Genomic DNA, 27,261 nt, shown 5'->3' on the forward strand with positions numbered 1-27,261 from the left:
TCTTGGAACTTATGTATTTGTAAGCACATACTACCTGTACATCACGAGCACAGTGCATACATGACCAGAGCCAAGGCAATTCTATTGCAAAGAGTTGAGGGTAGAAAGCTATGGAAGATGTCCTCTCCTGTGATCATGTGACCTGAAGCCCATAGAATTGTGCTCAAGGGCAGCAAGAACAGGAGATTCATGATCATGGGAGAAAAAGTGCCTTTGTGCCTAGCTGTGTTCTGGGAACAACATGGTATGTTCAGGAAATGCAGGAAGGAACCTGAGGCCCAGATACTAGGACACTAGCTATGGGTGGCAGTGGGAGGCTCTCGGGGCAGCCTCATAGCCCCTACTCCAAGCTGTCAGGTGTGACACAAGGGGAACAGCTGTGAAGGCAGCTTGGGCCTTCCAGGTCAGGCTGGCTGGATGTTAAAGGCCCTCTCCAGCAGACCTCCACAGCCAGCAGAAGCTCTCAGAACAAGAGACTGTGGCTCAGTTAGAACGTTTTACATATGATCGATCGGGCATGAAATAGCAGGATCTTGACTGAGAAGAGGTGTAAGGAAAATAGCATTGAGAGATTAGCATACTCCAGGAAGCCACTACCCAACTCCCAGCACGGATCTAGCTCTGCTACCTGAGGGAGACTGGAAGGCTGATGTTAAGTCCTTCTTCAGGATTCCCAATAGTTAGAAACCGATTACAAACTTGGGGCTATAGGCAACTCTGTCATTAAGACTCAAATGTGAGTTCTCAAGAGACACCATGCAATTTGGTTACCTGCGGATGGCCACTGTTAGTGCCTCGGGAGAACTGGCACAGGGGCAGATGACCTCTGGCCTCAGACCTCTGGACTGGAAGACGTTGAGGAAGGCATCACAGGAAGATATGGACCCTGGGTAAAGCAACAGAGGTGGAGCAAGACAGGTGACTGCAGGACCAGTGAGGCAAGAGCACAGGTCTACAGGGCACCAGGCTGGCCTGGCAGCCATGCTGAGTACTGCCCCACAGGCCTGTTTTAACAAGATCCTAGAGTCTCATTATAAACCTTTCCCCACAAGGGTACATATAAGGAAACAGGGCATCTATAGGGGCCCCGGGCTTCAATTCCTCAGGGAGAGTGGTATCTCCTAAGAAAAGAAGAGAACACATTGTCCCGTGCTACCAAGACTGGGTACAGCATCCAACAGACCAACACCTGAGCTGCGGGCTAAGGCCTATGAAGGGAGAGCTAGCTCTGTGGTACCTGGAAGAATGTGGGCAGAGAGAGGGACAGGACAAAGCTATCAGGGCTAACACCGGGCCCCAGAACAAAAGCACTGGAGGGAGTGGTGCGCTCAAGTGAGCCCTGACTGCAGCTGACTGACGAACAGGAGCTGGGGCAGCTGTGGGTTTGAGCAGGTATAAGTGGCCACGGGTGTGGAAGGAGATGCCTTGCTTGTCTCAGGTGTGCACCAAGAGAACGAGAGGCTTTTAGGGGTACTGTGTGCCTCTTCTGTTCTCCTGAAAGGTGGGGTACACAGAAGAATGGGGATAACAGATTGGTGCTGCAAAAGAAAACTCTTGCTCAACGAGTGTCACTCGAGGTTCTCCTAGGGGACACCTGACACGGGCCTTAGAAGTCCTGGGCCTAAGAGCTCACCAGACCTACAAAAGCAGCTCCCTTCAGACTGTTACACACAGGAGGGTCCTCAGTGCTCAGGCAGCAGCCTTGAGGCATTCCCCCAGAAAGACTCAGGGCTGGTCAGTGACATATGAAAGAAGAGCCGGGTCTTCCCCATAAAGAAAGTTGGGGCTGAGAGTCAAATAGGAGCCTAACACTAGAGGCCAGGAGGCTCAGGAGGACCATAGCAAATCAGGGACCCTATTTATAGCATAATTTTGTGATCTCTTAAAAACTATAACTTTCATTAAAGGTTTTGTCAACTGCATTAAAATTGCCTGTAAATTTAGTGTCTTAATAATTATGTATGAAACCCACCAATGAATGAGTCATCAACAAGAAGCAGCATGTCACAGGACATTATAGGACACTTATCAAAGCGGTGATAAAGCTTTAATTTCGGTCAACAGGTTGCTAAGTCCTCCTAGAAGTCAAGAACCATGGGAGCAAACACCATCAGGGCACCCTAGGCCACACAGTCTACTCACAGGGGTTAGCGCCATCAGCCACAATCAGCATGCGCAGAGAGCTCAGACAGACATCCCTCTGCCCTCGCTGTGCCAAGAGGGACCAATGCATATCTCGGGACTTCACCAGGGCGGCCCGGGCTACAAAGAGAAGGGAGTCCACATGTCTCTGTGTCACAGGCCAGGCACCCTAGGTCAGACCCAAACAGCTCCCTGATTGTTACCCAGTCTCTGTGAACCTGTGAGCCCTGGTTAGTTGATTATGTGGGCTGTGTTCTTGTGGTGTCCCTGACCCCTCTGGCTCCTACAATCCTTCCTCCCTCTTTTCCATGGAATCCCATGAGTTTCACCTAATGCTGGGCTGTGGGTCTGCACCTGCCCCTATCGGGTGCTAGATGAAGCCTTTCTGGGCTTCATAACTATGCTGGGCTCCAATGAGCCAGGATTTGAATGAACTAATTCAGCCTCAAGGAAGTGCAAAGCCCAGCAAACCTCACTCCCTTCAACCAGGTTCTGTCTTCCTCCAGAAAACAGGATGCAAGACATTCTGCAGTAGGAATGCTGGTTTGGAGGTTTGCCTGCAGTGTGTGTAGTGTCACCAGCACTGGCTGGGTGCAGGAGGTCAGAGTCTGGGGAGCTGCTGACCTCTACTGGACAGGAACAAAGGCTGCTAGAGTTGTGCAGTCACCAATGAGCAGGAACTTCTGCTTAGTGCAGGGAGACTCCAGACCACTGGAAGGTGAGAATAACGGGGCCCAGGATCACAGGTGGCCTTCCTATGCACTCCATCCTGCCTGTCATAGACTGTATCATTTCAACAACAGCCTTGTTACTGGTGGCTTCAAAAGCTCAAACTGCACATTAAAACCATCTCAAGGGCTGGAGAGATGGCTCAGCAGTTAAGAGCATTGCCTGCTCTTCCAAAGGTCCTGAGTTCAATTCCCAGCAACCACATGGTGGCTCACAACCATTTGTAATGAGGTCTGGTGCCCTCTTCTGGCCTGCAGGCATACACACAGACAGAATATTATACATAATAAATAAGTAAATATTTAAAATAAATAAATAAAACCATCTCAAATCATATGACTAGGAATATTGATGTAACTGTGAATGAAACTTCCAAAGGATAAACTTAGGAGTTCCTGGCCTTCCAGTGACAAGCCCAGCTACTCCACTGCAAGCAGCTTCCAGGCTCTGAGCAGATCTGGACCAGGATGGCCTACAGAGACATCCCAAGATGGCTCTCCAGCCCCCACCTGCCGTTCTGTATGCTGCCTTCATGTTTTCTTAATTACTAAAGATTAGCTCAGAGACGATTCTTTAAAGAAACGTGAGGCAAGTAATGGAAGCTTTCTGCTACCTTTGTAGGAACACACTTTCTGAATCCAGGAGAGTGGGTTGACCTTCATCAGCGCGTATGGGATGCTGATGACGTGCATCCTGTTCATGACACTCTGCAAAAGAGAAACGGGGTGGCTCAGAGGAAGGCAGGATCCATTGGTGCCACGACAAGCAAACCAAACCCAACAAACTGGCATGGCAGCATTTCACGGGCTTGGCGCATCTCTTGTTCCCACCCCAGTCACTAGCAAACAACACTCACTGTTAAGACTCCATGCCACAAACCAGCATCCCTTTTGAAGTCCAGCACATTCGTTAATGTTTCAGCTGAAAGCGGACACAGAAAGTTAAACTGATGAACAGCTCTTTTTAAGTTCTGCCCACTTCTAGAGCGGTCCCAAGAGGAATGCATAACAGGCACACCAGAGCTTAAGGAAACAGACACGGCGCTTCCAGGCACCATGCACCAGTTCACAGCAAGCTAAACTGTCTGTGCAGACGACTGGAAACACAGCTCTGGACTGGGGGAGAGAACCATGCCGATCTTCAGTTCAAAAGCACAAGGAACACTACATACACTATGTACATACTACATACAGGAGAAGCTACAGAAAGGTCATCGCGTGACTTCACCATTCTGAGTGGCCACCTCTCAGAGTCAAGAGGCAGGATAACAAACTGCCATGGGCACTCTTATTTCTCAGCTTCCTACCCAGATCCCCCCTTCTCACACCCACAGCCTGCAGTCTTCCTTGCACAAAACCATGGCATGCAAGCCAGAAACATTGTTGCGCTATGAATGACAATCTCCCTGTCCTTGTTAGCTGAAGAGCCAAATTAAGAGGCCATGATGGAAATGATTAGCACTAAGTCTAAAGAACTAATAGTATTGGCTTTATAGTTCTAACTTTATTTTGAAGAATTATGTATTTATTATGTATACAGTGCCCTGCCTATAGGCCCAAAGAGGGCGCCAGATCTCATCATGGATGGTTGTGAGCCACCATGTGGTTGCTGGGAATTGAACTCAGTTCCTCTGGAAGAGCAGTCAGTGCTCTTAACCACTGAGCCATCTCTCCAGCTCTAGAGTTCTAACTTTTAAAAGTCATTAAAGTGCTTGAAATGCTCATCCATTTTTCTAACTATGTCCACAAGCTAACCCTTGAGATTAAACATTCACATTTTATGTATTTAAATATGTCATTCAGTTTTAGTTTCTAGTTTTGCTCAATTTCGGCTTGTAATGTAAGAAAACTACTATGAGTTCAGTTTTAGATTTTAAAATAATGTATTTCAAATTGATCCCCTAAACATACGCAATTATTACCTAGTAATATAAAATAATATTAGTTTAAAATTTAAAGTAAATGGGGGCTGCTTTTTAACAAAGATAATCTAAGATCCTAAAAATTATATTTAAGCATTTACATGCATGATTGCTCAGGCCACAAATACATTTACTAAAAATGAAAACAGTCGCAGGAAAGGATGTCCCAGGCTGAGTATATTCTACTTTTTATAACGCACAATGCACTGCCCTTCAGTACATCCACAACTGATCCAGCTCATTACGCATCAATGAATCAATCACTGGTGCACAAGGCTCACACACTATAAATTCAGTGTTAGTCAGACTTTCCCATGCTCTTAAGAGGGGCACCTTATACCCCCCAGTCCTGCACAAGCCAAGACTTTCTCTCAAGGGTACCAGGAGAAGCTGTACCCTCTGCCGGGGGCAGCTGCATTATAAGTTAATGTGCTCTGCACAGCAACAGATTCTAGGATGAGACCAGGCATGTCAGGTGCCTAGCAGGCAGCAAGAGCTGCAATCCTGAATGTATGACCTTACCTTCCATGTATCCGCATGCCTGGGTCAGTGCCTGGCACTGTGCCAGGAGCGATGAATGGGATACAGTGACCCCTACCGTGCTGCCTTCTTTGCTGGTTTTATACTGTAAAATTTCAAGGAAGAAAAACATCAATATATATTTCTGCAACCACACCTGACAGAGGAGGCTGGAGTCCTCTCTCCCTTATTACCATCCAAAGCCTTTCTAGCCTAGCTCTTAAGGGAACTGGAAAAGTGCTCACAGCTGCATCCTACCTGCCTGCATCCTAGGGAGGACAATTAGGGATGAATCAGGTCAGAGGGAAACCTGAAATGACCCAAGTAAGGTTCCATGTGACACTTTATACATCTGGGGTAGATGTGAGACAGGAACACTTGGTCTAAAGACAATTAAGTAGTTATCTGTCTTATAAAATCCAGGCCCAAGCCGAGAGTGATGTTATCTGCGCGCCAAATGAGCATGTCCTTACTTCAATGTAGGCAGTCCCGGACCCTGTGTCCTGGGCCAGTGGATACCAGTCTTTGGGAGGCTTGGTCAGATGCTTCCCATCAATCACCAGCCAGGCGAGGGGAGGCCAACCTATGACAGTAAACAGGATAAGGGGGGCAGGCAGTCAGAAGGCTTTGCTCCACATGTGGAACCTGGGCCCAATGGGCAGTCACCAGCCCCGGGGCTGTGGGGGTCAAGTTTTATTTCCATTTCCTTTTACTTAAATAGATAAGCTTAGGGCAAAACAGGTGAAGATACTCAATCACGAAAACTTTGAATAAGCACCACTTTTGCTAGAGACCCACCAGGCTTGTGGGGTTTTCCGCACAGCACACCTAGGAGGCAAAGCCAAGTACCAGCGTAGCCAGAACACAGACCTGAGCCCGGGAGCCTCACCTTTGAAAGTTGCCACCTCTCCTGTTGGTGCTTTGGGCAGGCCCTTCTGGCAGGCGTCTGTGGTCAGGGCCAGGGTCACCCCACAGCTTCCCAGGAGAAACCCAACCTGCTGGCTGCCTGCGTCCTGCAGAAGACAGAGCAAAATGGCAGCAGAGGTGGAGGGAACAAGAGCACTGACCTTCAGAAAACTTACAAAATCATCCAGGCTTATCATTGGCGGGTTATTTTATTATCATGAAAATAAAACAATTATCTTGAAATTTAGAGAGCATTTTTTGTTTTACTTACAGTGAAATATAAAGGTCTGGACAGTGGATTAATTTCTTAAAAGCAGTGTACACTGAAGCAATTTGGAGCTCACAGACGACTCCAGAGCTGTGCCCCATCACACTCACGCTGCACACAACACCACACAGACGACTCCAGAGGTGTGCCCCATCACATGCTGCACACAACACCACACAGACGACTCTGCAAGTGTGCCCATCACACTCACACTGCACACAACACCACACAGACGACTCTGCAGGTGTGCCCCATCACAGTCGCATTGCACACAACACCACACAGACGACTCTGCAGGTGTGCCCATCACAGTCGCACTGTGCATAACAACACCTTCCCTTCACTCAGATCTCCTTTTATGCATGACCTGAAATTTCAATCATGTCCTTCAAGCTTAACAAATCTTCAGCTTTTCCTCTAAGAATCATTGTACTCAGTGCATGGTCATCACATTAGACCCCTGGAGATACACGGGTCTTATTTATGTATTTCACTTTTGGGATTCTTGAGCATTTATTATTCATAAAGTTCATGTTGACAATTGCATGAATATAGAAAATAAGTGGACAGAAATGCCTGATTTTCTAGAACACGTGACTATTCTGCTCAGTGTTTTTCAATAATCAGACTACTGATATTCATATCCGAAATGGTATAGCCATCTAGAGCAACCAAGTCCCTCACATTACCAACTTATGAGTGAGAAACTGCCTGCCACATAAGTGAACAAGAAATACAAGAGCACTCCTGTCCTGTTTATTTGATGTTATAATTAATTCAATAAATAAACCCCAGAAAAGCTTGTAGAGTCACAAATGCTGTTCACTGGAGGACAAAACATTCATGGTTTCTTTTGAAAAATTCAGACAGATGAAATGACAGCTCTGCCCCACCCGAGAACAGCGTCTGTGGGCAATGACAGCTCTGTCCACCCGAGAGCAGCATCTGTGGGCAATGACAGCTCTGTCCACCCGAGAGCAGCGTCTGTGAGCAATGACAGCTCTGTCCACCCAAGAGCAGCGTCTGTGGGCAAACTCTTAGCTGCTTTCTATGGTCCTGGGAGGCCTGTTAGAGCCTTGCCCTGTGCAAGCACCTGCTTAAGCCAGCACCCCAGTGTGAGGAGGAAGCTAGTCACCCTGCACCCACAGAGAACTGCAGGGGCACTGCGTCCTGGGCCTGATCCACTTCTGTACCTTTCTTGTCAGTGGTACTTCTATAGGGACAGGAACCAGCTCTGCCAGGAGACACCCATAAAATGCAACCATGAACATTACAGGGTCACTATTTGGAAACACAAGGGCCACCTACAAGAAGAAAACAACAAAAACTCTGAGACTCAGGAATGATTGAGACTTTTCATCTTTTAGAATTTCTGTTAGTTAAAGAATAGATAATTTATGGGCTTTTTTCACATTTACTTCAGAAAATCTAATTTTGATCAAGGATACATAGAGATAACCTGTCTCAAAGAAAATCTGATGTCAAAACTCATTCTTGCCCTTCAAATTTCCTTATAAATGTAACTTTGAGTAAAAAGTCTGTAGTGCAGCCTTTACTACACTTAGAACAAAAAAGTTTAGAGCTTAGGCCAAGGCCTTTCAATGCACGCAGACTGAGAGCCAGATCTCACACCCATCCACTGACCGGCACTATCAATGAACAGTCCCATTACCAGGTTTGGAGGCAAGTGCCATAACCTACTATGTCATCTTGATCATCCAAATTTTTTGAAATATTTCTTCCCTTGCATTCTATTTTTAAAAATATTTAGGTGTCTAATTTGTTTCCTATAATCATATAAATATTTATTTGAGTCCACCATAATTCCAACTGTCACTAAAAAATACTATCTGAGCAGGGCAGTGGGGGCACACGCCTTTAATCCCAGCACTCTGGAGGCAGGCGGAGCTCTGTGAGCCTGAGGCCAGCCTTATCTACAGATCAGGACAGCCAGGGCTACTCTGACAAAAACAAACAAACAAACAAAAAAAAAAAAAACAAGAAAAACAAGAAAATTGCAAGGCCCAGATGTAGTAACTGATCTTGTAATCATACGGATTAAGCCAGAATAGCACTTAACTGAGAGCCTTTGGGAAGACAAACAGTAGTTTACCTTAGCCCTCAACATCTAAGAGAAAATTTAAGCTGTATCTATTTACCTTCATTTTGTACTTCCGGTTTACAAGCTGCGTATCTACCAAGTTTGTTGACAAGAAACCCTTTCCTCCTAAAGATGATTTAACAGTGGATGCCTCAGCTATAACTGTAAGACAAGACATCTGGTAGCGAAAGGATGTCTTTGGGGAATCCACTCTGCAGAGGTGTTTATGCACTCTGGACATTATCATAGCAGCTTGCGTTTTCCGGGTGACTGGCAGGTAACTCCGTCACCACCATCTCCTAGAACTTTCATCGCGACCCTCTCTGTAGAGACTCTCACAAGTCAAGAAAGTATCTGGAGGTCTCTGTCTCTGTCAGAATGCTTTTCAGAACAGATAAATAAACTGGGGGCTGGGGAGATGCCTCCAGTGGCAAATTATATGCCACGCCAGTGTGAGGACCTGAGCTTCATTTTAAAAGCCAGGTATGGTGGTGTGTGACTGTAATCCCAGCAGTGGGAAGGTGGAGAGAGTGGATCCCTGGGGTTCTATGGCCAGTGACAGACCCTGCCTGAGAAGACAAGGTAAACAGGACACCTGAGGTTGTACTGTCCTCTCCTCTCCATGCATGAGCACACATGTTCTGCAAATCTTCAAACCTGTTTGCAAATGGAAGTACAGGCTAAAAATCATATTCCCTCTGGATTGCTGAAGCCACTTCCCCCAGTGTCAGCGCTGAGACATCCCAAAACCACTGTGATGATCAGTTCAGTATACGCATTATTCTCTACTCCCACCCCCAAAAATCTGAGTCCTTTTCCGGGTCCCTGAGGTCACAAAGTTCTGGTGTATGCTTGGGGGCGGGTCTGCACATGTCCTTCAGCGTGCACACTGTCCTGCTGCCAGGTGCAGGGCTTTGTTCTGTCACTGCTACATTCAAGTGGCTCTGCCTTCTGTTCTGTCTCTTTTCTGGGTTCATAGTATCCATCAGATGCTGTGTCTTGAATAGGCTAGACTTCTGTCTTGTTTCTCTTTGCATCTCCCTCCTGCTCTCACCTCTCTCTCTCTCTCTCTCTCTCTCTCTCGCTCTCTCTCTCTCATCCTCTCTCTCTCTGTGTCATTTGTTAAAATATTTATTTTTATTTTATGTGTGTGAATATTTTGCCTGCATGTATATGTATGTGCACCACATGCATGCAGAGGACACTGGACCCTGGAACTGGAGTTACAGACTATCATGAGCCACCATGTGGGTGCTGGGAATTGAACCCAGGTCCTCTGGAAGAGCAGCCAGTGCTCTTAACCTCTGAGCCATCTCTCCTGCCCTAGAAACCTTGTTTTGTGTTTCCCTCCTTCCTTTCTCATTCAGCCTGTCTTCTCTCTGCTTTGTCTACGAGCGGTTTTAAACGGGGCTTTACAGGAAGCTGCTGTGGAACGGAGCTCACATGACAGAGGCAAGCACTGACTGCTTCCTGGAATTCTCATGATCTTGTCAATCGACACTTTCCTGTTGGGTGGCCGCTAGCAAGACACCCCACTTTCATCATCTTCTCCCAACTTCCACCCTGACCTCCTAGTAACTAGGAGTAAACTCTCTCAGCCTCCACCCTGACTCTGTATCTAATAATCCACATTAGCCACAGGTGCCTGGCTGCTGAGTCCTCAGCCTCCACCCTGACTCTGTATCTAGTAATCCACATTAGCCACAGGTGCCTGGCTGCTGAGTCCTTGGTGTGACATCATTTAATTCTTATCACAAGTTTTTTTCCTATTAATAAGAATTTTCCCATTTCTAATGTTAAACTGTAATTCTAAACAACTGACAGAACAGCAATTTCAACTGACTCATTCCAATACAGTTACATTCTCACTACTCACTCTGTCTCCAGGCTTAAGTAGTGCTTCATTCTTACTAGTCAGTTTATTAAGTAGCGTATACGCTAACTTTAAACTCCGACTCCAAAGTTTGCCTAAAATAAAGCAAAAGTAACAAGCAATGTTAATGTGTAAGAAGCTAACAGCTAACATTTAATGCAGCGAGCACATGTCCTATAGAATGTCATTTCTCTATCAGTAGATTCAGTTTCCAGCTATTAACTGTTTAGTACAATATTGCCAGGACTATCACAGCTTCTTTCAAAAAAAAAATCCTAAAGTTATTTTTATTTATACAAATTGGGGTTTTATTACAAAAATCAGTCAGCAAAAAGACCATACTACATATATGTATGTATGCAGAGTATGTATAACTTCTAAGGAACATGATCACATTTCACACTGCTTTTTCCAACTAACAGCTCATTGTGGATGTAGTCTTATAATTTAAGCACTCATTAATGACATCATTCGAGTGGTAAACATCAGGAAGTGAGTTATATCTTCTTCTCTGCTGTGTACTTGGGAGAGCGCTTGGTTCAGAACATGACAGCTGCCAAGGATCATGCTGCCCTCACGGTGAGCAGTTGCCGGGCTCAGCATCCACACCCCATGAGCTCTCAAAATAAATGGCTTCACTGCGAAAGGAGGGGGGTGCAGGGGGTGGCATGTGTCTGCAGAAAGGCAAGAGTAATGATGGGTGGAGATCCCAGAGGCCACTGCTAACACCCATTGCAGCTTCAACTTCACAGTACACATTATCTCCAAGAAGAAACACAGATGCCGGCTAGACCCCTTCAATTCCTGTGCAGTCTGGCGGCCACGCTCCCTTTCTGAACGAGTGCTCACATGTAAATAACACTGAAGTAGGTGCTATGCTGACATGTGTGAACTGAGACCTGAGAAATCAATGAAAAAATTTCAACTCCAAACATGGTTTCAGCCTGCTTTAAAGGTCAATTCAGAATATTAATAACACATGCACATTTCCCAGAATCTAGCTGTCTGTCATAATAATGGTTCGTGATCAAGTCAGTTTTATCCCAAGAATACAATCTCTGATCAACATAATTTGCCATGTTAATGAAACAAAAATGAAAAATAAAGTAATAATCTCAAAAGGTGGATGAGAATTAATAATGATTCACAATTTTAAATGACTATACCAGATTTAAGTCCTTCTTAAACGACGAATGAGGGGGAAACAAAGTCCCTTAATGAGATAAGGGTGTCATTAAAAGCCAGACGGGAACTGTAACAGCCATGTTAGACACTACAGACCTTCCTCTGCGCAGAGGCAAGGCGGGGACATCCGCTTCAACATCAGACTGAACATTTCACACAGAGCAGTAAGAGGGTAGCAAAGGTAAAATAACTGGAAATAAAACTGTTCTTTGCGGATGCTATGGTTATGTTCTTCAAGAATCTTTTATAATTAACTCAGTAAGGCTGCCAGATTTATCAACATGCAAACACCATTTAACTTTTAAAGACAGAAAAAAAGTTACAATACCATTTAAATATTTAAGACTTAAGTGTCACAAGAAACATACAAGGCTCTCCATGAAAAATTATAAATCTGACAACCTAAATTCAATCCCTAGAACCCGCATGGTGGAAAGAAAGGAATGACTTCCACAAGCCGTGTGCACGTGTGCACACACACAGGAAAAAAAAAAAGAAAGAAAAATTATAACACATTATTGATAACAAAGTCTCAAATATGCCAAGGTGTTAATTCTCAAATAGATTCAAAGCCATGTCCATTAAGGTCTGAGATTCAGAGCTACCCAATAAGCTACTTCAAAAACAGACCCTGAGGGGGCTGGGGAGATGGCTCAGAGGTTAAGAGCATAGCCTGCTCTTCCAAAGGTCCTGAGTTCAATTCCCAGCAACAACATGGTGGCTCACAACCATCTGTAATGGGGTATGGTGCCCTCTTCTGGCCTGCAGGCATACACACAGACAGAATATTGTATACATAATAAATAAATATTTTTAAAAAACAGACCCTGAAATACATGGTCTGCACACAGCTAAGATGGCCTCTGACAAAAAGAGAGGAAGATTCTCAGGTATCAAAACTTGTTACAGAAAGCTATGACATCAAGAGTGTGGTCAGGCGAGGTGTGGGTGGTCCATGCCTCTAATCCCAGCACTCAGGAGGCAGAGGCAGGTGAATCACTTTGAGTTCAAGGCCAGTCTGGTCTACAGATCGAGTTTCAGGACAGCCAGGGCTACACAGTAAGACTCCGTCTCAAGTACACAGACACACAAAAGAGGTGTTCCGTCTTGGCACACTTCTCTGCTCTATAATGTGCACCAATACTGTGTGGCCCACGCACAACAGTACAAGGTAAACAGGTCGCACCATGCGCCTGCTGATACTTGCCATAGGTGAGGGTGTAGGTGGCTTTCCCCGCTGTGTCCAAGGCAGTCAGACAGGGGGCTTTGGGCTGTGTTGTGCCCCAGAGCTGCAGCGCAGCCAGCAGAGATGGTGGCCCCGAAGTCTCCACCGACAGAGGCTCTCCCTTCAGCGCTGCCATCTGATCTCCCTCAGGTTTGGGCTGATTTGGATCTGGCTGCTGAACTATAAAGCAACATCAAGATTTTAAACCTGACATTTCAGAGTACTGTGCACATATCTGATTGCTAGCGACTGTACTTTGTGATCTCACATTGTAGTCAAATTTATAAAAAAAAAAATGACAGTAATCTGATTTTCCATCATTGCAGCCACAGACAAATTAACGAAAGGGCTAAAGGAAAGTTGGCTACAGACAATAATTTTGAGACAAAACCTACTCGCCATTCTATTAACCACAACGTCACCTGATAAAGCTGACCTCGGGACAGCATTTCTGCTTTCCTCACTGGGGGATGCACTGTGGTATGGGAAACCCCGCAGCTCCAAAGCAGGGCAGGAAGGCTTTATAGAGCCTGAGAAACAGGTCCTAGAGACTGGCTCACTTCAGATCATGTGAGCAGAACCACCTCTGCAGTCAGGCAACAGAACCACCAGCACCGGGGCTAGAGAGACCACTCGGTGGTTAAGAATATAACTGCTAGTAGGTCTCAGAATCCATTAACTCCAGCACCAGGGAAGCAGATGCCCTCTTCTGACCTCTGCAGGAACCAACCCCACACATGGTACATGCACACATATGTACCAGGCAAAATATTCACACATAAAATAAAATGAATAAGCTTAATAATTTAAAACAATCACCAACATTATTTGAGAGGAGAACTGGCCCAGTGTTCAATAAAACTGCTCTCAGGCTGTGGGCACAGCTTAGTGGTAGAGTATTTAGCTATGGGTGTGAGGCCTTGGGTTCAGTTTCCAGCCTAGGCTGGGGGTGGCGACAGGACTTTTCTTTCCAACAGCCCCGATGAAAAGAGAAAAGAGGAAACTGCTGGCTGAGCGTGGTGAACCCACCTGCAATCCCAGCTCCGGAAAGACTGGGGGAGGTAGGGAAATTGCAACTTTAGGCTAGGGTGAGCCCTCTGCCCCCCAAAAGACTAAGGATCAGCTATACAGTGACTGTTGGCTGCACCACACACACACACACACGCATAAGCATGAACACGCACGTACATACGCATACATATGAACACAACACACACACTCATATACATGTACACACATGCACTAACATTGCCTTATTTCTCTTATTTTTGCTAGTTTTCTTTTAAGAAATAAATCTACATTCTTTCTTTTCTAAATAAATACTCATTTATAAATGAGGACCTAAAATTTGGAAAAGAAGTCAAAGGTAAGTTAAAAATCAAATGCTTTATTTAAATCTGTAGAAGTTCGGGTTTAAAGTTTAAATCAAAATTTAGATAATCTGAAAGAAAAGTTTAACTAATCTAAATTAAACAAAATACAGGCCGTATTTATATGAGGTGCTAACCACTGGACTAGATGCACAGAGAAATGCTAAATCGCTTTACTCTGAGCCCTAAGCTTCCTATTGCCCGTGTACTGGAAGCAGTCAGTGTGGCTCCATACTCCCAGCTGCACATGCTGACCGGTATTTCACTGTGTCACAACACGCGGTAACTCACAGGAAATACACAGCTGCCTGCGTCCAGACTTGGTGGCCACACTAGTCACAAAACATGGAAGATCAAGTCAGAGAACACTACCTTCCAGTAATTCCTCGAAGTCATCCACGAAGAACTCCTTCAGCGGAGGGCGCTTTGGCCTCTTCAGGGTATTCAGGAGCTGCTGGATTTTGGAGGACACCCTGCTGTTCACGGGCACACCTGTCAAGGGAAGAGCAGAGAGGACGGAAGCTGTGTGATGCCACACCCACTGGAGCATGCACTGGGTGGGAGGTTTGACGACAAACTGTTAAGTGTAGCAAATCCAGCCAGGCACTGCCTGTCAGTCACTGTAGACTGTACTAATCCATTTGACAATGGTACAGAACTTCAAGTGACTGTCCAGGCAGCGAGATGTCTCTGTCAATTCTAGAGTGTTGGAAGTTGCTTACAATGTACTTCCTGTTTACTTAAGTAATATTATATTCTTCTAGGGTATTTGGTGGAGTTGAAGACAGAGAGTTATAGTTAGTTTTCCTTTATTATGATAAAAGATAAATTAGATATGAAACTTTAGACTCACAAAGAAATATTGTAACTATAATTCTTGCATACCTATTTTGTTATATGTAATTTTACTATGTCCAAGTTAAAACCTTCCTTTTTATTTAGACAGAAAAGGAGATATGATGTGGGAAGTCCTTCTGCATATGTGATGCTTTTATTAGTTAATGAATAAAACTGTTTTGGCCAATGGCTTAGCAGAGTAAAGCCAGGTAGGAAATCAGAACAGAGATAAAGAGAGTAGGCAGAATCAGAGAAATGCCATGTAGCTGCCTAAGAAGCAAGAGGTAACAAACCACAAGGCTTGTTGTAAAACATAAAATAATAGAAATGGGTTAATGTAAGATGCAAGAGTTAGTTAATAAGAATCCTGATCTAGCAGGCCAGTGTTGTAAATACCATAGTTTTCATGTGATTATTCGGGTCTGGGAGGCTGGGAAACAAAAGGGCAGACTCTGACTACAAGCTACCTTAAATCTAATCGGATAATAGTTGGTCATTCCCATAACGTTAATGCCACTATTACACCAGTGGGCAAGACTTGCCGGGCCAGTAATTATTTTAGCTTGCAGGGTTCAAAGCTAGATCAGACTGTTGATTAATTTTCTCTCCCAGGAGAATACCTTCCAGCACTGTAAAAACTGGCTAAAAGAGATAAAAAAAAAAAAAAACTTCAGGTTGGTAATATCTTAATTTTTCTATGTCCTATGACTAAAGTATGTGGCACCTTCAACAATAGGGTCTTATCCTCCTATGAATTTTAGATGAGTTTATTTCTGAAAACAATTTACTAAGATTTTCATAAGGATTATATGATGAATTTATAGAGTGCTTTGGGTAATCCTAATTTAATTTAACATAATTTGAAACTGATCTTTCTGTGATGGCTGTGTATCTTGCTACTTCACTGAAGCTATTTATTAATTTTATCTGTATGAATGCATTAATCTTTTGAAATTGCACAGACAAGATCATATCATCTACAAACAGGGGCAGCTTTACTTCTTCCTTTACAGTTCGAATACCTTTTATTTGTTTACTTTTCTCTGCTTGATTTCTCTGGCTAAGGTTTCCACTTCTTTGTGGAGTAGAAGTGCAGATAAAGTAGGAATCCTTGCTGTGCCTCACCGTGCTGTATCTTGATCCACGCCACGAGACACTATAAAACTGCCTTGGTCTTGCAAAAGCTAGTGTTCAGCTTGTGTCTCTCTACTGCCATGTTTTGTGTGTGGGTATTAAGGTTCAATCTTATATATATTATTTCTTTCCCTCTACTTTCGATTTATTTTGTTCTTCTTTTTCTGCTTAAGGAAACTTTTAGAAGCCTGAGTTCAGACATCTTTATTTTCTAATATTGTTATTTAAAGCTCTAAATCCCCTGCAAACATCCTTCACTGAGTCTGCACCAACCTCAAAGGCTGCCAAGGATATGAGGCATGGTACTCAGCTTGCCATGGCGACTCTGAGTATAGGAACTTTCCATAGCTGCTTATTTCCCTTCTCCAAAACTGGAAGGGGGAGCTGTTTCCTAGTTATTTCCAGTTATTCTTCTACATGGTGTTTTCTATGGTAACATTCACTGCACACTGGTTTCTGTTTATTTGCACAGAAGAATCATAGAAGTCTGGCTTAATTAGAGAAAGGGACGACACAACAGCATACAGAGAACCTGGACGCTGTTTCAGAAGCGCAAGAGAAGCGGCTCTTACCACCCGCAGTTTCCAGCACGGTCCTGCCATGCCCTCGAGGGACACCTCTCACAGACGCCACCTGCGGACGCTCATGGTGGGAGTGCTCCGCCAGCCCCGTGGTGACATCGGGTGGGGCAGAGTGAAGGTCTGATGTTTGAAAAACATACCCAAATAACAGTGATTAGTTCAGCAAGCAGTTAAGCGTTTCTCCGAACCTGCCAGTCTAGAGTTTCACTGTCTGAGTTCTAAGCAAGGGATTAATTATGGTATCCTGAAAGTCTGTTTTCCTGGCTAAACAAAGGCTGCAGGGCCCTATACACCCCAACATGTGCCATGTAGAAATGTGTGCATGTGTTGGGAGGTGTCCCAATTCAACTCCTTAAAAGACAGACACAGAGTGCTTGCGTCGGCAGCACTAAAGACAGACCTAGAACCACCAACTCTATCACAAAGTGCCTATTAACACAACAGTCTAACAAGATCTTAGTTGGAAAGTTTCTCTCAAGGAAACAAATTTAATTTAAAATAAAATGCTACTACATGCTTTTGTTACACTGTGGAGAAACAACTAGCCTTGTAACTTCCCTAAAAGTAGGCTGGATGCTATGAAAACATCATCTTTGTAGGCCTAAGAATAAAAGTACATATCCAGGGGTTCAGCAATTAAGAGCACTTGTGGCTTAACTTAATCAGAGGACCCAGATTCAGTGCCCAGCACCCATATGGCAGCTCACAACAATCCAGTGCCATCTCCTGGCCTTCCTGAGTGCTGCATTCTCAAAAGGCATATGTGTGTGTGTGTGTGTGTGTTTGTGTATGTATGTATGTGTGTATGTATGTATGTATACATATATATATGCAGGCAGGCAAAACATTCATACACATAAAATAAAAACAAATCTTTAAAAAAATACAAAACTAGACAGGCATTAAATAAGCCTTTAACGACAGTACCTTAGGAGACAGGGGCAGACAGATCTCTCTAAGTTTAAGGCTATCCTGGTATATACAGCAAGCTCTAGGCTAGCCAGAGATATATGTCTGTGTCTGAACAATTTTAAAAACTTAACTACAAAAACTAAGTGTCCCATATACTAGTTAAAAATCCCTGCAATGATCCTGCTACACCTATAAGTGATGCACACCTACAAGTCCAACCATTTGGGTGGCAGAGACAGAAGGGTCCCAAGTTCAAGGTCAGTCTGTGTAGCGTGGCACAGCCCCATCTCAAATGAACAAAATACTTTAAAAATCAAGAGACCACAACCAACTTAATGTATAATCAATTAATGCTACATTTAAAACAACTTAATGTATAATCAACTACTGCCACATTTAAAACAGAGTACATAAGACACAAATTATTCCTTTCATTCTCTCAGCATAATTTTTTTTTTAAATTTCCACTGGCACAGTACTTTAACCTATTCCAGATACTGACTGTAAGTTGGCAGGAATTCTCATTCCTATTGGTCCTAACACTATGAAAGAAATGGCAATAGGACAGCTGTCGAATGTGGCATTGTACCACATACTGAATGCGACCCTTAACGCAGTGAGCCTGCCTGTGGTGGAGGCTGGTGATCCGCAGTATTTAAATCACTGTGAAGCTCACTATAGGGCTCTTAACACTCTTGATGTTTCCATTCTGACCGCCTATCAATTCATCAGCTTAGATAAAATTCAAAGTTAGACCTGAATGTGTAGAGAGAAAGAAACTGCACAGGAGCAAACATAAACTTACTTCTTATAAAACAGAATACACACACACACACACACCACTTCAATGACAGTTTTCACGACCCTTCTTGGAAAGGCCTGGTGATGAACACACTAGAACATCTCTCAGGAAGATGTTTCAATTTGTAAGGAAACATCCTGTGCTTCCAAACCAGACAAACAGAATGATTTTAAAGCAGATATAGAAAGAAGATAACTTTATACTACAAAGTAGTTTTGTAAACAGCGACATAATACTAAATTTTGCAAGGGACAGTGGTGTCACAAGCCTTAATCCCAGCACTTGGGAGGCAGAGGCAGGCGGATCTCTGAGTTCAAAGCCAGCCTGGTCTATGGAGCAAGTCCAGGACAGTTGAGCTTATGCAGAGAAACTTTGTCCTAAAACAAAAATCTCTGCTTTTAAAATTATCCCTAGCCAGGCAGTGGTAACACACACTCTTAGTACCAGCACTAGGGAGGCAGAGACAGGTGGATCTCTGTGAGTTTGAGACCAGCTTGGTCTACAGAGCGAGTTCCAGGACAGGCTACAAAAGCTACAGAGAAACTCTGTTTCAAAAAAACTGAAAAAAGAAAAACACAAACAAACAAAAAAAAACCAAAACAAACCAACCAACCAAACAAACAAAAACTATCCCTAAAAGCATTGTTTTTGAATACAGAAGTTTATATCTATGTCAAAACCTAATGCTTAAAAAATATCCTTACCTAATAAGTTCCATTTCAAATTTTTTTCTTAATATATTATTCTTTTTTTAAGATTTATTTATTATGCATACAGTGTTCTGCCTGCATGTATGCCTGCAGGCCAGAAGAGGGCCCCGGATCTCATACAGATGGTTGTGAGCCATTATATGGGTGCTGGGTATTGAATTTAGGACCTCTAGAAGAGCAGGCAGTGCTCTTAACTGTTGATCCATCTCTCCAACCCCCAATATATTTTCTTTGTCCTTCTGAAGGTCATCTATCTGGAGTCAAAAGCAAAATGATGGTTTTGTAATGAGGGCAGGGAGGGTGCGTACAACCTGAGTATCTATCCCTTATGCCAATGGCCTAGAGCTTTAGATTTCAGAAATCAGAATAGCACGAATTTGGGACACTTACATACTCCACTACTTAAGCACTCCTAACTGAAACCCTGAAATGTTCCAATATGCTGTCTACATTTTGGATTTGGGAATTAAGGAAGATAAACATGTATTTGGAAATCCAGTTAAGAGCCAATGGGATGGCTCAGTGAATAGAAGCACTTGCCATGCAAGTCTTCTGACCTGAGTTCAACTCCTGGAACACACAATAGAAGGAGGGACCTGGCTTCCACAGACACATGCATGTGACCACACACACAAAGTAACAAAGTGCTGGTGGGCTGGGTCCACAGGTAAAGACAACGTCCACCAACCCTTACAACCTGAGTTCAACCCCCAGAAGCCACATGATGGAAAGAGAAGAACCAACTCCTTCAATCCCACCCATGCATCATGGTGCCCCCACACACAAAATAAATAACTTTAAATGCATTTAAAATTAAAAGAATAAATAAATAAATTTAGAAATCAAGTTAACTGTGCTCCTTAATTACTCAATAGTGTATCAAAACTACATTTGCAGTAAGGTAATAGAATACAAGTTGAGATTTTTTTTTTTTAAACTGAGTAGAATCAAACACAAAACATCTATGCTAGGCCAAGCAAGTGAGAAAGGAAAAGGGGCCCTCACAGCACAGCTGCAGGAGAAAGGATGGATCGTCTGCCAACACAGGCGGCAAAGCTACCTTAAAATACCCAGTCATCCTCTTCGGAGAAGGGACACAGCTAACTCCAACACACATGGGAGGGTTCTTGTTAAGACATCCCTACGCACAACCACGGGAACCGTGAGGGCTGCGAGCTCAGCATGAACCAGAAGTAACCGCTCACCAGTGACAAACTCTAATGCAGCGTCCTGTCCCTCAGGAGGAGCCTCACACAGCAGAGGCAAGGTGACTGGATGTGACTCAGCGGGTAAGAAAGCAGCTGGGGAAGCATGAGGGCCTGAGTTCGGATCCCAGGACCCACATGAAAAGCAGGGATGGACATGTCTATAATCCCAGCACTGAGTGTTCTGGGGCTCGCTGGCAACAGGACAAGGGTTAGTGAGAGAGCCTGCCTCAAGGGAAAAGGGCAGATAGAGCAAGATAGTCAGTGTTCTCATCTGGCCTCCCCACAAGCCTATAGAGAGCTATGTGTATGTGTATGGGTGCGCACACACACACACACGGTTGAATAAGTATAAAACAACAACTACACAAAAGCCTCCGGATAAACAGGAAAGCACAGCACTGGCTGCCTTCCTGTTCCCGTTCCAGACTGTCAGATTCCGGGAGGAAAGGTAGGCCACAGTCACCGGCCGCACGGGGAACGAGTGCCACGGCCACCCTGGTCGGCTGTCTCATGATGCCTGTCTACAATGCCGCAGCTCTTCGGGCGGCTGCTGTAGTGAGACACACAAGGCAGAGGAAAGCAGATGTGAGCAGAAAGACAGGAATCGTACAGCGACTCACACAGGAAGAAGATCAAAGAGCTGTACTGACAAGCCCCACAGAGGACGCGGAGACAAACCACAGGCGACCCAAAGAGACATGGCCATTCACCTCCAGCCAGCCAGCCCAGCAAACTTGGCCTGAAAAGAACTCAGAACAGGGTCCCAGCGCCATCTACAGTGGCTTATATAAACCCTAACCACTCGATCAAGCAGCCCGGACACACTGCAAGTGCTCAGCACCCCAGACCCTGACGGCTCCAAGCAGTCCTGATCCACTGCGAGTGCTCACCACCCCAGGTCCAGCCAAAAAGAAAAGAAAATGAGGCACCGGCAATGCTTGGACCAGCGCTCTTCCCCGCTGTGTGATCCCCACAAGTGACACTCACTCTTTTTCTTTTTTTTCTTTAATCTTCTTCATCTGGGAAAATGAGGGTGAGTCTTTAATATGGACTACATTTAAGGAACCAGAACACGAATGTCCGTGGGCTTCACACACAGCTAATCATACAACTACTGCTTACACACAGGACTTCACATGGCTCATGGTGTCACTTCTTTCTAAGATGACTGTCATCCAAGAACTCGTAACTGAGAAGACGCCTGTGTCTTTGAGCCTGGCTTTGACTGACATCTTGATCTTAGGAAGAGGACTATCTGTAGGAAGAAAGCTCAGACCAAAACCATAGCCTTAGCTCCCATCCCAGGACCTGTGCAAAAGGACAATGGATAGCCCTTACAGCCACACATACAAAAAGCCACAGGAAGGACAGTGACTAGAGCCAGGCCCAGGGTGGCCGTTACCATCACCTGGAAATCAGGAAAACAGGACGTCAAGAGAACAGCCTGTTGCTGAGGACTGGGGCACACCCCACCAGCCTGACACTGCCAGGCCACAGAATTACAGGATTGCTTCTGTCCCAAAAGGACACATTTCAGATAAGGAAGAAGTGGATCTGGATGGAGCCAAAAATTCAGCAAGAGAGCCATTCTGTTCAAGTTAATCTGGATGCCAAACTATCCAAGTGTGACCCCATTGTGTCAAATGCGATTATTAAAAGCCCGAAAACCAGCTGATATCGCAAGCAGACAAGGCACCATGTGACATCTGGCTCATGACCTCAGTCACTTGACAGCAGTCCTCTGTCCCGGGCTCTCCTGACCCTGCCCGATCTGTGGGGCCAGGCAGCTGTTACTGACCTACGTGGGCGTGGGCCGTGAGGCCTGCAAGCGCAGTGGTGGCACCGGGAGCAGCAGCAGGTCTCCCTCCCGGGTGGGATGAAGTGGAGGATGCAGAGGATGAGGTGGACGAGCCCTGAATGACTCTGTCGAGCCAGGGCTCGATGCTGGAATGGCTCTGGAGCAGAGTGGAGGTGAGTCGCCCTGGTCGCCGCAAAGAGCCCTCATCTTCTGAGGCAGATGACGTGTCTGCGATTGAAATAACGACGAGAAGCATGATGTAGGGATGGGTCAAGAGAGGGAGAGGCCCCTTACTCGTCTCCAGGCCTGAAGCACAGTGCTACCCCATGTGACAAGTGGGCACCTCAAAGATCACCTTCAGAAGAGAGCATAAGAAGTCCTACTCTTGGGAAGTGATTCCATGAGTGCCAAGGTCCCCACAGAGGCCTTGGCCACAGGATCTCATATGCTAAGAATGAAAACAGCGATCTGTGCCCTAAACCTAGGAAATCCCAACGGGGATGTGCTTGCTGAGTGTCCAGCACTCACTGCTGTCCATCCACACAGCCTAAGACCACATCCACACAGCAGCATGGTGCAGCCGCGGCCCACACCTCATAGCCTAGCCTGTGCGTGAATGCCGCAGCCCTGCGGGTGTTACGGGAGACTACGGCCCTAGCTACATCTATGTGCAGAGGGAAAGCAGGAGAAGTAACTCTGGGAAGGATTCCTTCTGCAACATAATTGCTTCCGCTCATAAAATTATCTGTGAACTAAGGCTCCATCAAGTCAGCACGCCTGCATTTTATTACAGTTATTAAAACATTTTTTATTGTTGGACAGTGCCTATGGTGTTATTGGCAGAAACAGTAATATGACACTAATTTCTAAAGACCTCGTCCAACAATAAGCTTTTCTTGAGAGGGAAGAAGCACCCACTGAGCCGCCAGGTCACCTTGCAAAGCCTGCACACGCCATCTTAGCGGATCCAAGGGCATCAAGCCTAAATGACGGTCAGCACGTTTTGACTTGGTGACACGAGGGGCATCTATGGAAATGCATGAATGAAGCCACCAGACAGCAGCACCTCGGTCGGGCTCAACAGGACATTAAGAAACCTATCTACACATTTTCATTTCCAGAGGTAACAACAAATGAAAAAACATACCCGACCCTCCAAATAAGCATCTTAAGTGGCCCCAGTGGAGACCTGGCTTGGAGGTCAGCCACACAACAGTCAAAGGGCACGAATTAGAATTAAGTTTAAAATTCAGTTCCTTAAGTTTGCACTCCAGGAAGTGCCTGTTTTAGGTTCATCTCTTTACTAAAAGGTATAAAATACCATCTTAGCTTCTTAAAAAGTAAAACCCATACAAAAATCTCATTATAATATAAATATTCACTTGGATAAGAAAAATATCAGAAAAATACAGATTCTTGGGTGAGGAATATGTACATATGTAAACTTTTTAATTTCTACATTTCTCAAACTTGTATTACAGGTTACAAGGTATTCCAATTCAATGAAAATAAATATTATAGCACAAGGTCTATGACACGCTCATAAAAATCCATCATGAAACCATTTATCAGTACCTGGGGGAGTATAGGTTTCCACGGACGAGTGCACAAGGACAGACCGTCTTTTTGAAGGCATCGGCATCTTCCGCTCTTTGTATTTGGCCAAAGCTGCTTGCACGGCTTCTGTGTGGACATCTGCACAGAGGAACAGTAGCGGTAGGTGTTTTACTACACTGGTTACAATCGTGTTTATTTTCCTTACCCCGAGCAGAAAAAAATGATCTGCCTTCCCACTCGCCCCTGCACCTCAGCTTCTCTCTAGATGCTGCTTTCTTGAGGACTCAACTTTTGAACTTGATAAATGCTTCCAGTTATAAATTAAAAAATAAAAAGCTGGGGACCCCCCCCCCCCAGATGTTTACTGACCAGCCATTCTAGCTAATCAGTAGGCTCACAAAACAAAAACACAAACAAACAAACAATCAAGTTGACACGTTTTGAAAACGGCAGCCCGGAAATCAATGTCAGTTTGTCAGAATTGTGGTAAGGTCCCACTGAGGATATTTCAATGATATGCAGCATGGGCATTAGTCATTCATCTGTTATTTTTTTTAATATTAAGTGTGTTGTGATCTGGTCTCCACATCATGCTCTTCTGAACATACATGCACAGGCCGGTTGGCACACATGTAGAGCTCAGTTGGTAGAATGCTTACAACAGCATGTATGAATCCCTGCGTTTCAACCCCAGTACCACATCACAGGGCATTCTGGTACATGACCATGTTCTTAGTCCCCAAGATGGCAACAAAAGGATCAGGAGTTCAAGGCCATCTGTCGCTGCATAGCACATTCCAGGCCAGTCTGGGCTCCGTGGGATTGAGAACTGATCTCAGAATAAAGGGGTGGGGGACAAGATGGCTCAGCAAGTTAAGGAATTTACGACCACCAATCCTGAAACCCTAAGTTTTATCCCTAGAATCTACAAAGTGAAAGAAAAACCAACTCCTGCAAGTTGTTATCTGACCTCCACATGTGAACCGTGGCACACATGCATGCACACATTCACACACAAAAAAATAAACAAACAAATAAGCAAAACTTTTTAAAAGTAAAATAAAATTAAAAAAACAAATTTAAATATTTATAAAAAGCATTGCCAAATAGTGAGAAGACCTATTAAATAAAATTTAAGTTACACCAGTCATACAGCGACTTCCATATACACAGACATCACTGAGTCGTCCCAGAGCTCCTGGTGGAGAAGCAGATACAAACAGTATGCATGCTGTCCTGATAGGCAGGAGAACTGGTTCTCTAGACACTAGAGAGATGCTTAATCAGTACAGGGCTTGCACAAGGACCCAAGCTTGGCCTCAGAACTCACAGTCTAAAAATACCTAGGTGCACTTGCAATCCCAATGCTAGCGAGGCAGAAATAAGAGGCACGCTGGGTTCACTAGCTAGCCAGGCTCAAACTCAAAGCTTAAAAAACCAAAAAAAAGAGTAGATAGCACCTGCATGTACAAGCATACACACGCACACACAAGCACACACACACACATGCACACACAATTGTCGCAAGCAAGCAACCTCTAAGGCAATCAACATGTACAAAAAGAGAGACATGAAAACAAACTATCTGAGCCAGGTATAGTGGTGCACACCTTTGGTCCCAGCATTCAGGAGGCAGAAGCAGGCAGATCTCTGTGAGTTCAAGTTCAGCTTGGTCTAGAGAGTGAGTTCCAGGACAACCACTGTTATTACACAAAAAACCTTGTCTCTAAAAATTAATACTATTAAAAAAATCCCAAAACTAGATGAAGGTTCCACTTTCCTGAACAACATGATGATGTTTTCTTTTTTTCTTTCTTTTTTTTTTTTTTAAGACAGCATTTCTCTGTGTAGCCCTGGCTGTCCTAGAACTTGCTCTGTAGACCACGCTGGCCTCGAACTCCCTGAGATCCGCCTGCATCTGCCTCCTGAGTGCTGGGATTAAAGGTGTGCACCACCACGTCCGGCTAAAACATAACTACTTCTCCGGTGGACATTCTAGCAAAGAAAACCCAACCCAAAGCCTCGGTAGCCAGAACAAAGTCCTGCCTGCGGTAACCCCACTTCCTACTCCCGCACTTCCAGAGCTAGGAACCTACCTGACCGGAAGCGCTCATCCCTTGAGTTGGTAGCCCGAGACTTCTGTGGTTTAGGTGTAGCCGCAGCCATCAAGGGCCCAGGAAGTCTATTCTCTGTTTGCAGACATGGGTCTACTCCTGAAACACAGTTTATATCTTGTGTGAACAATTTGCGTTTCCAATTATAAAAACCCCATATAAAACAACGTGCATTTCTCTTATATGGCCATACAGTGCGTGCTGCACCCTTCCTGGCATGGCCCTAAAAGCACAGAAGAGCCTCTGGCTTGGGATTAAGGGCCATGAACACGGGCCAGGGCAATGTCCACATCCAAGCTACCTTCTCCCCATACCACTAGACCTTGTCCAGCCTCTAGTTCATAATCATAACAATGACTGCACCCTCAGGGTGCCCTTGGCAACATGGCACCATCACTTAGAGTCCTGATGTGAGTCACAGATCTCCGAGAGTGGTTCCTGCATTTATAGCCCCTTCATAAATGTAAATGGCCTGTGCTGTTTGTTACTGTTACAGGCCACAGCATCATCACAGGTGGCCCTTAAATACACAGAAAAGGCGGAGAGGTCGAGAATAAAGCACCAAGGACGGCACTGCACAACTGCAGCGCACACACTCTCCAGGGGCGGCAAGCTGGTCTAGTCAGCAGCGCTTCTGTGGCTCTGCTTCCAAGCTGGGATGGACAGAGAGCACGGAGCCTATTCACACATCCTCAGCCAGCCCAGCTCACAGTGATAGCACGCTGACCAGAGCCACCCCAGGAGACCAGACAGTGAGAAATGGCAGGGTACAAATAGCATGGCCACTAAACAAAGTCTCTGGTATTATTCCAATCCAAATCTGCTAACATCTACAAATGGCACAGAGCAAAAACCTTTAGCTGAGACTCAGTAAGAATGAGTTTGATGTTGTAAGCCTTTGTTCGGAAAAGCCTTATAAGACGAGCCAACAGAGATTCCAGTCTCACTGGCTCCTCCAGTCTTGACCACACCCCCAATACAAGCAGAGTCCATCCCGACTTCACCCTGGGTCGTGTCCCTCACGGGGAACAGAGTGACAGAAGCGGTAGTACCTGACTTCTAAGGCAGGTCACACGAAGCAACGCAGCTCTCTACTTGACTCGGCTATGCCTGTGAATAGCGGTGTGCTGATTCCCACATCAAAAGCACCAGGTGAGAAAACAGGAGAGGGAGGCAGGTGAGGGGCCCTCCCAGCCCACCTGCTCATTGCTAGACTCTGGCAGTATCCACAAGCGCTAGTGTCTGAGCTGGCCCAGTTGCAGGTCTATGAGCACAACAGATCTGCGGTGCTGTCTAGTGTGGCTGGATAGGGGAAAGGCTACTCCACAAACAGACCTATGCTTAACTCTTCCAAATCTGAGCGCACAGG

General features: G+C 45.0%; 1 protein-coding gene across 4 annotated transcripts in view; it reads right to left on the reverse strand.

Moving 5' to 3' along the window:
* The window catches only part of Dip2a (disco interacting protein 2 homolog A), an 80,589-nt gene that overhangs the window by 29,272 nt on the left and 24,056 nt on the right, over positions 1-27,261 (reverse strand). For 2 of the 4 annotated variants that reach the window (XM_038341985.2, XM_038341989.2), the window contains exons 3-17: positions 25,875-25,991; positions 23,797-23,916; positions 22,222-22,449; positions 16,783-16,911; positions 14,612-14,731; positions 12,852-13,049; positions 10,463-10,554; positions 7,679-7,789; positions 6,201-6,324; positions 5,785-5,894; positions 5,315-5,417; positions 3,728-3,792; positions 3,485-3,578; positions 2,143-2,262; positions 772-886 (exon numbers count right to left, since the gene is read on the reverse strand). In XM_038341985.2, the coding sequence (XP_038197913.1) occupies positions 772-886; positions 2,143-2,262; positions 3,485-3,578; positions 3,728-3,792; positions 5,315-5,417; positions 5,785-5,894; positions 6,201-6,324; positions 7,679-7,789; positions 10,463-10,554; positions 12,852-13,049; positions 14,612-14,731; positions 16,783-16,911; positions 22,222-22,449; positions 23,797-23,916; positions 25,875-25,991 (1,846 nt within the window). The remainder of the gene's footprint in view (positions 1-771; positions 887-2,142; positions 2,263-3,484; positions 3,579-3,727; positions 3,793-5,314; positions 5,418-5,784; positions 5,895-6,200; positions 6,325-7,678; positions 7,790-10,462; positions 10,555-12,851; positions 13,050-14,611; positions 14,732-16,782; positions 16,912-22,221; positions 22,450-23,796; positions 23,917-25,874; positions 25,992-27,261) is intronic. The other 2 variants (XM_038341987.2, XM_038341986.1) reach the window with 2 other exon arrangements.

This window comes from Arvicola amphibius, chromosome 9 (assembly GCF_903992535.2).
Source record: "Arvicola amphibius chromosome 9, mArvAmp1.2, whole genome shotgun sequence".
NCBI classification, from domain to species: Eukaryota; Metazoa; Chordata; class Mammalia; order Rodentia; family Cricetidae; genus Arvicola; species Arvicola amphibius.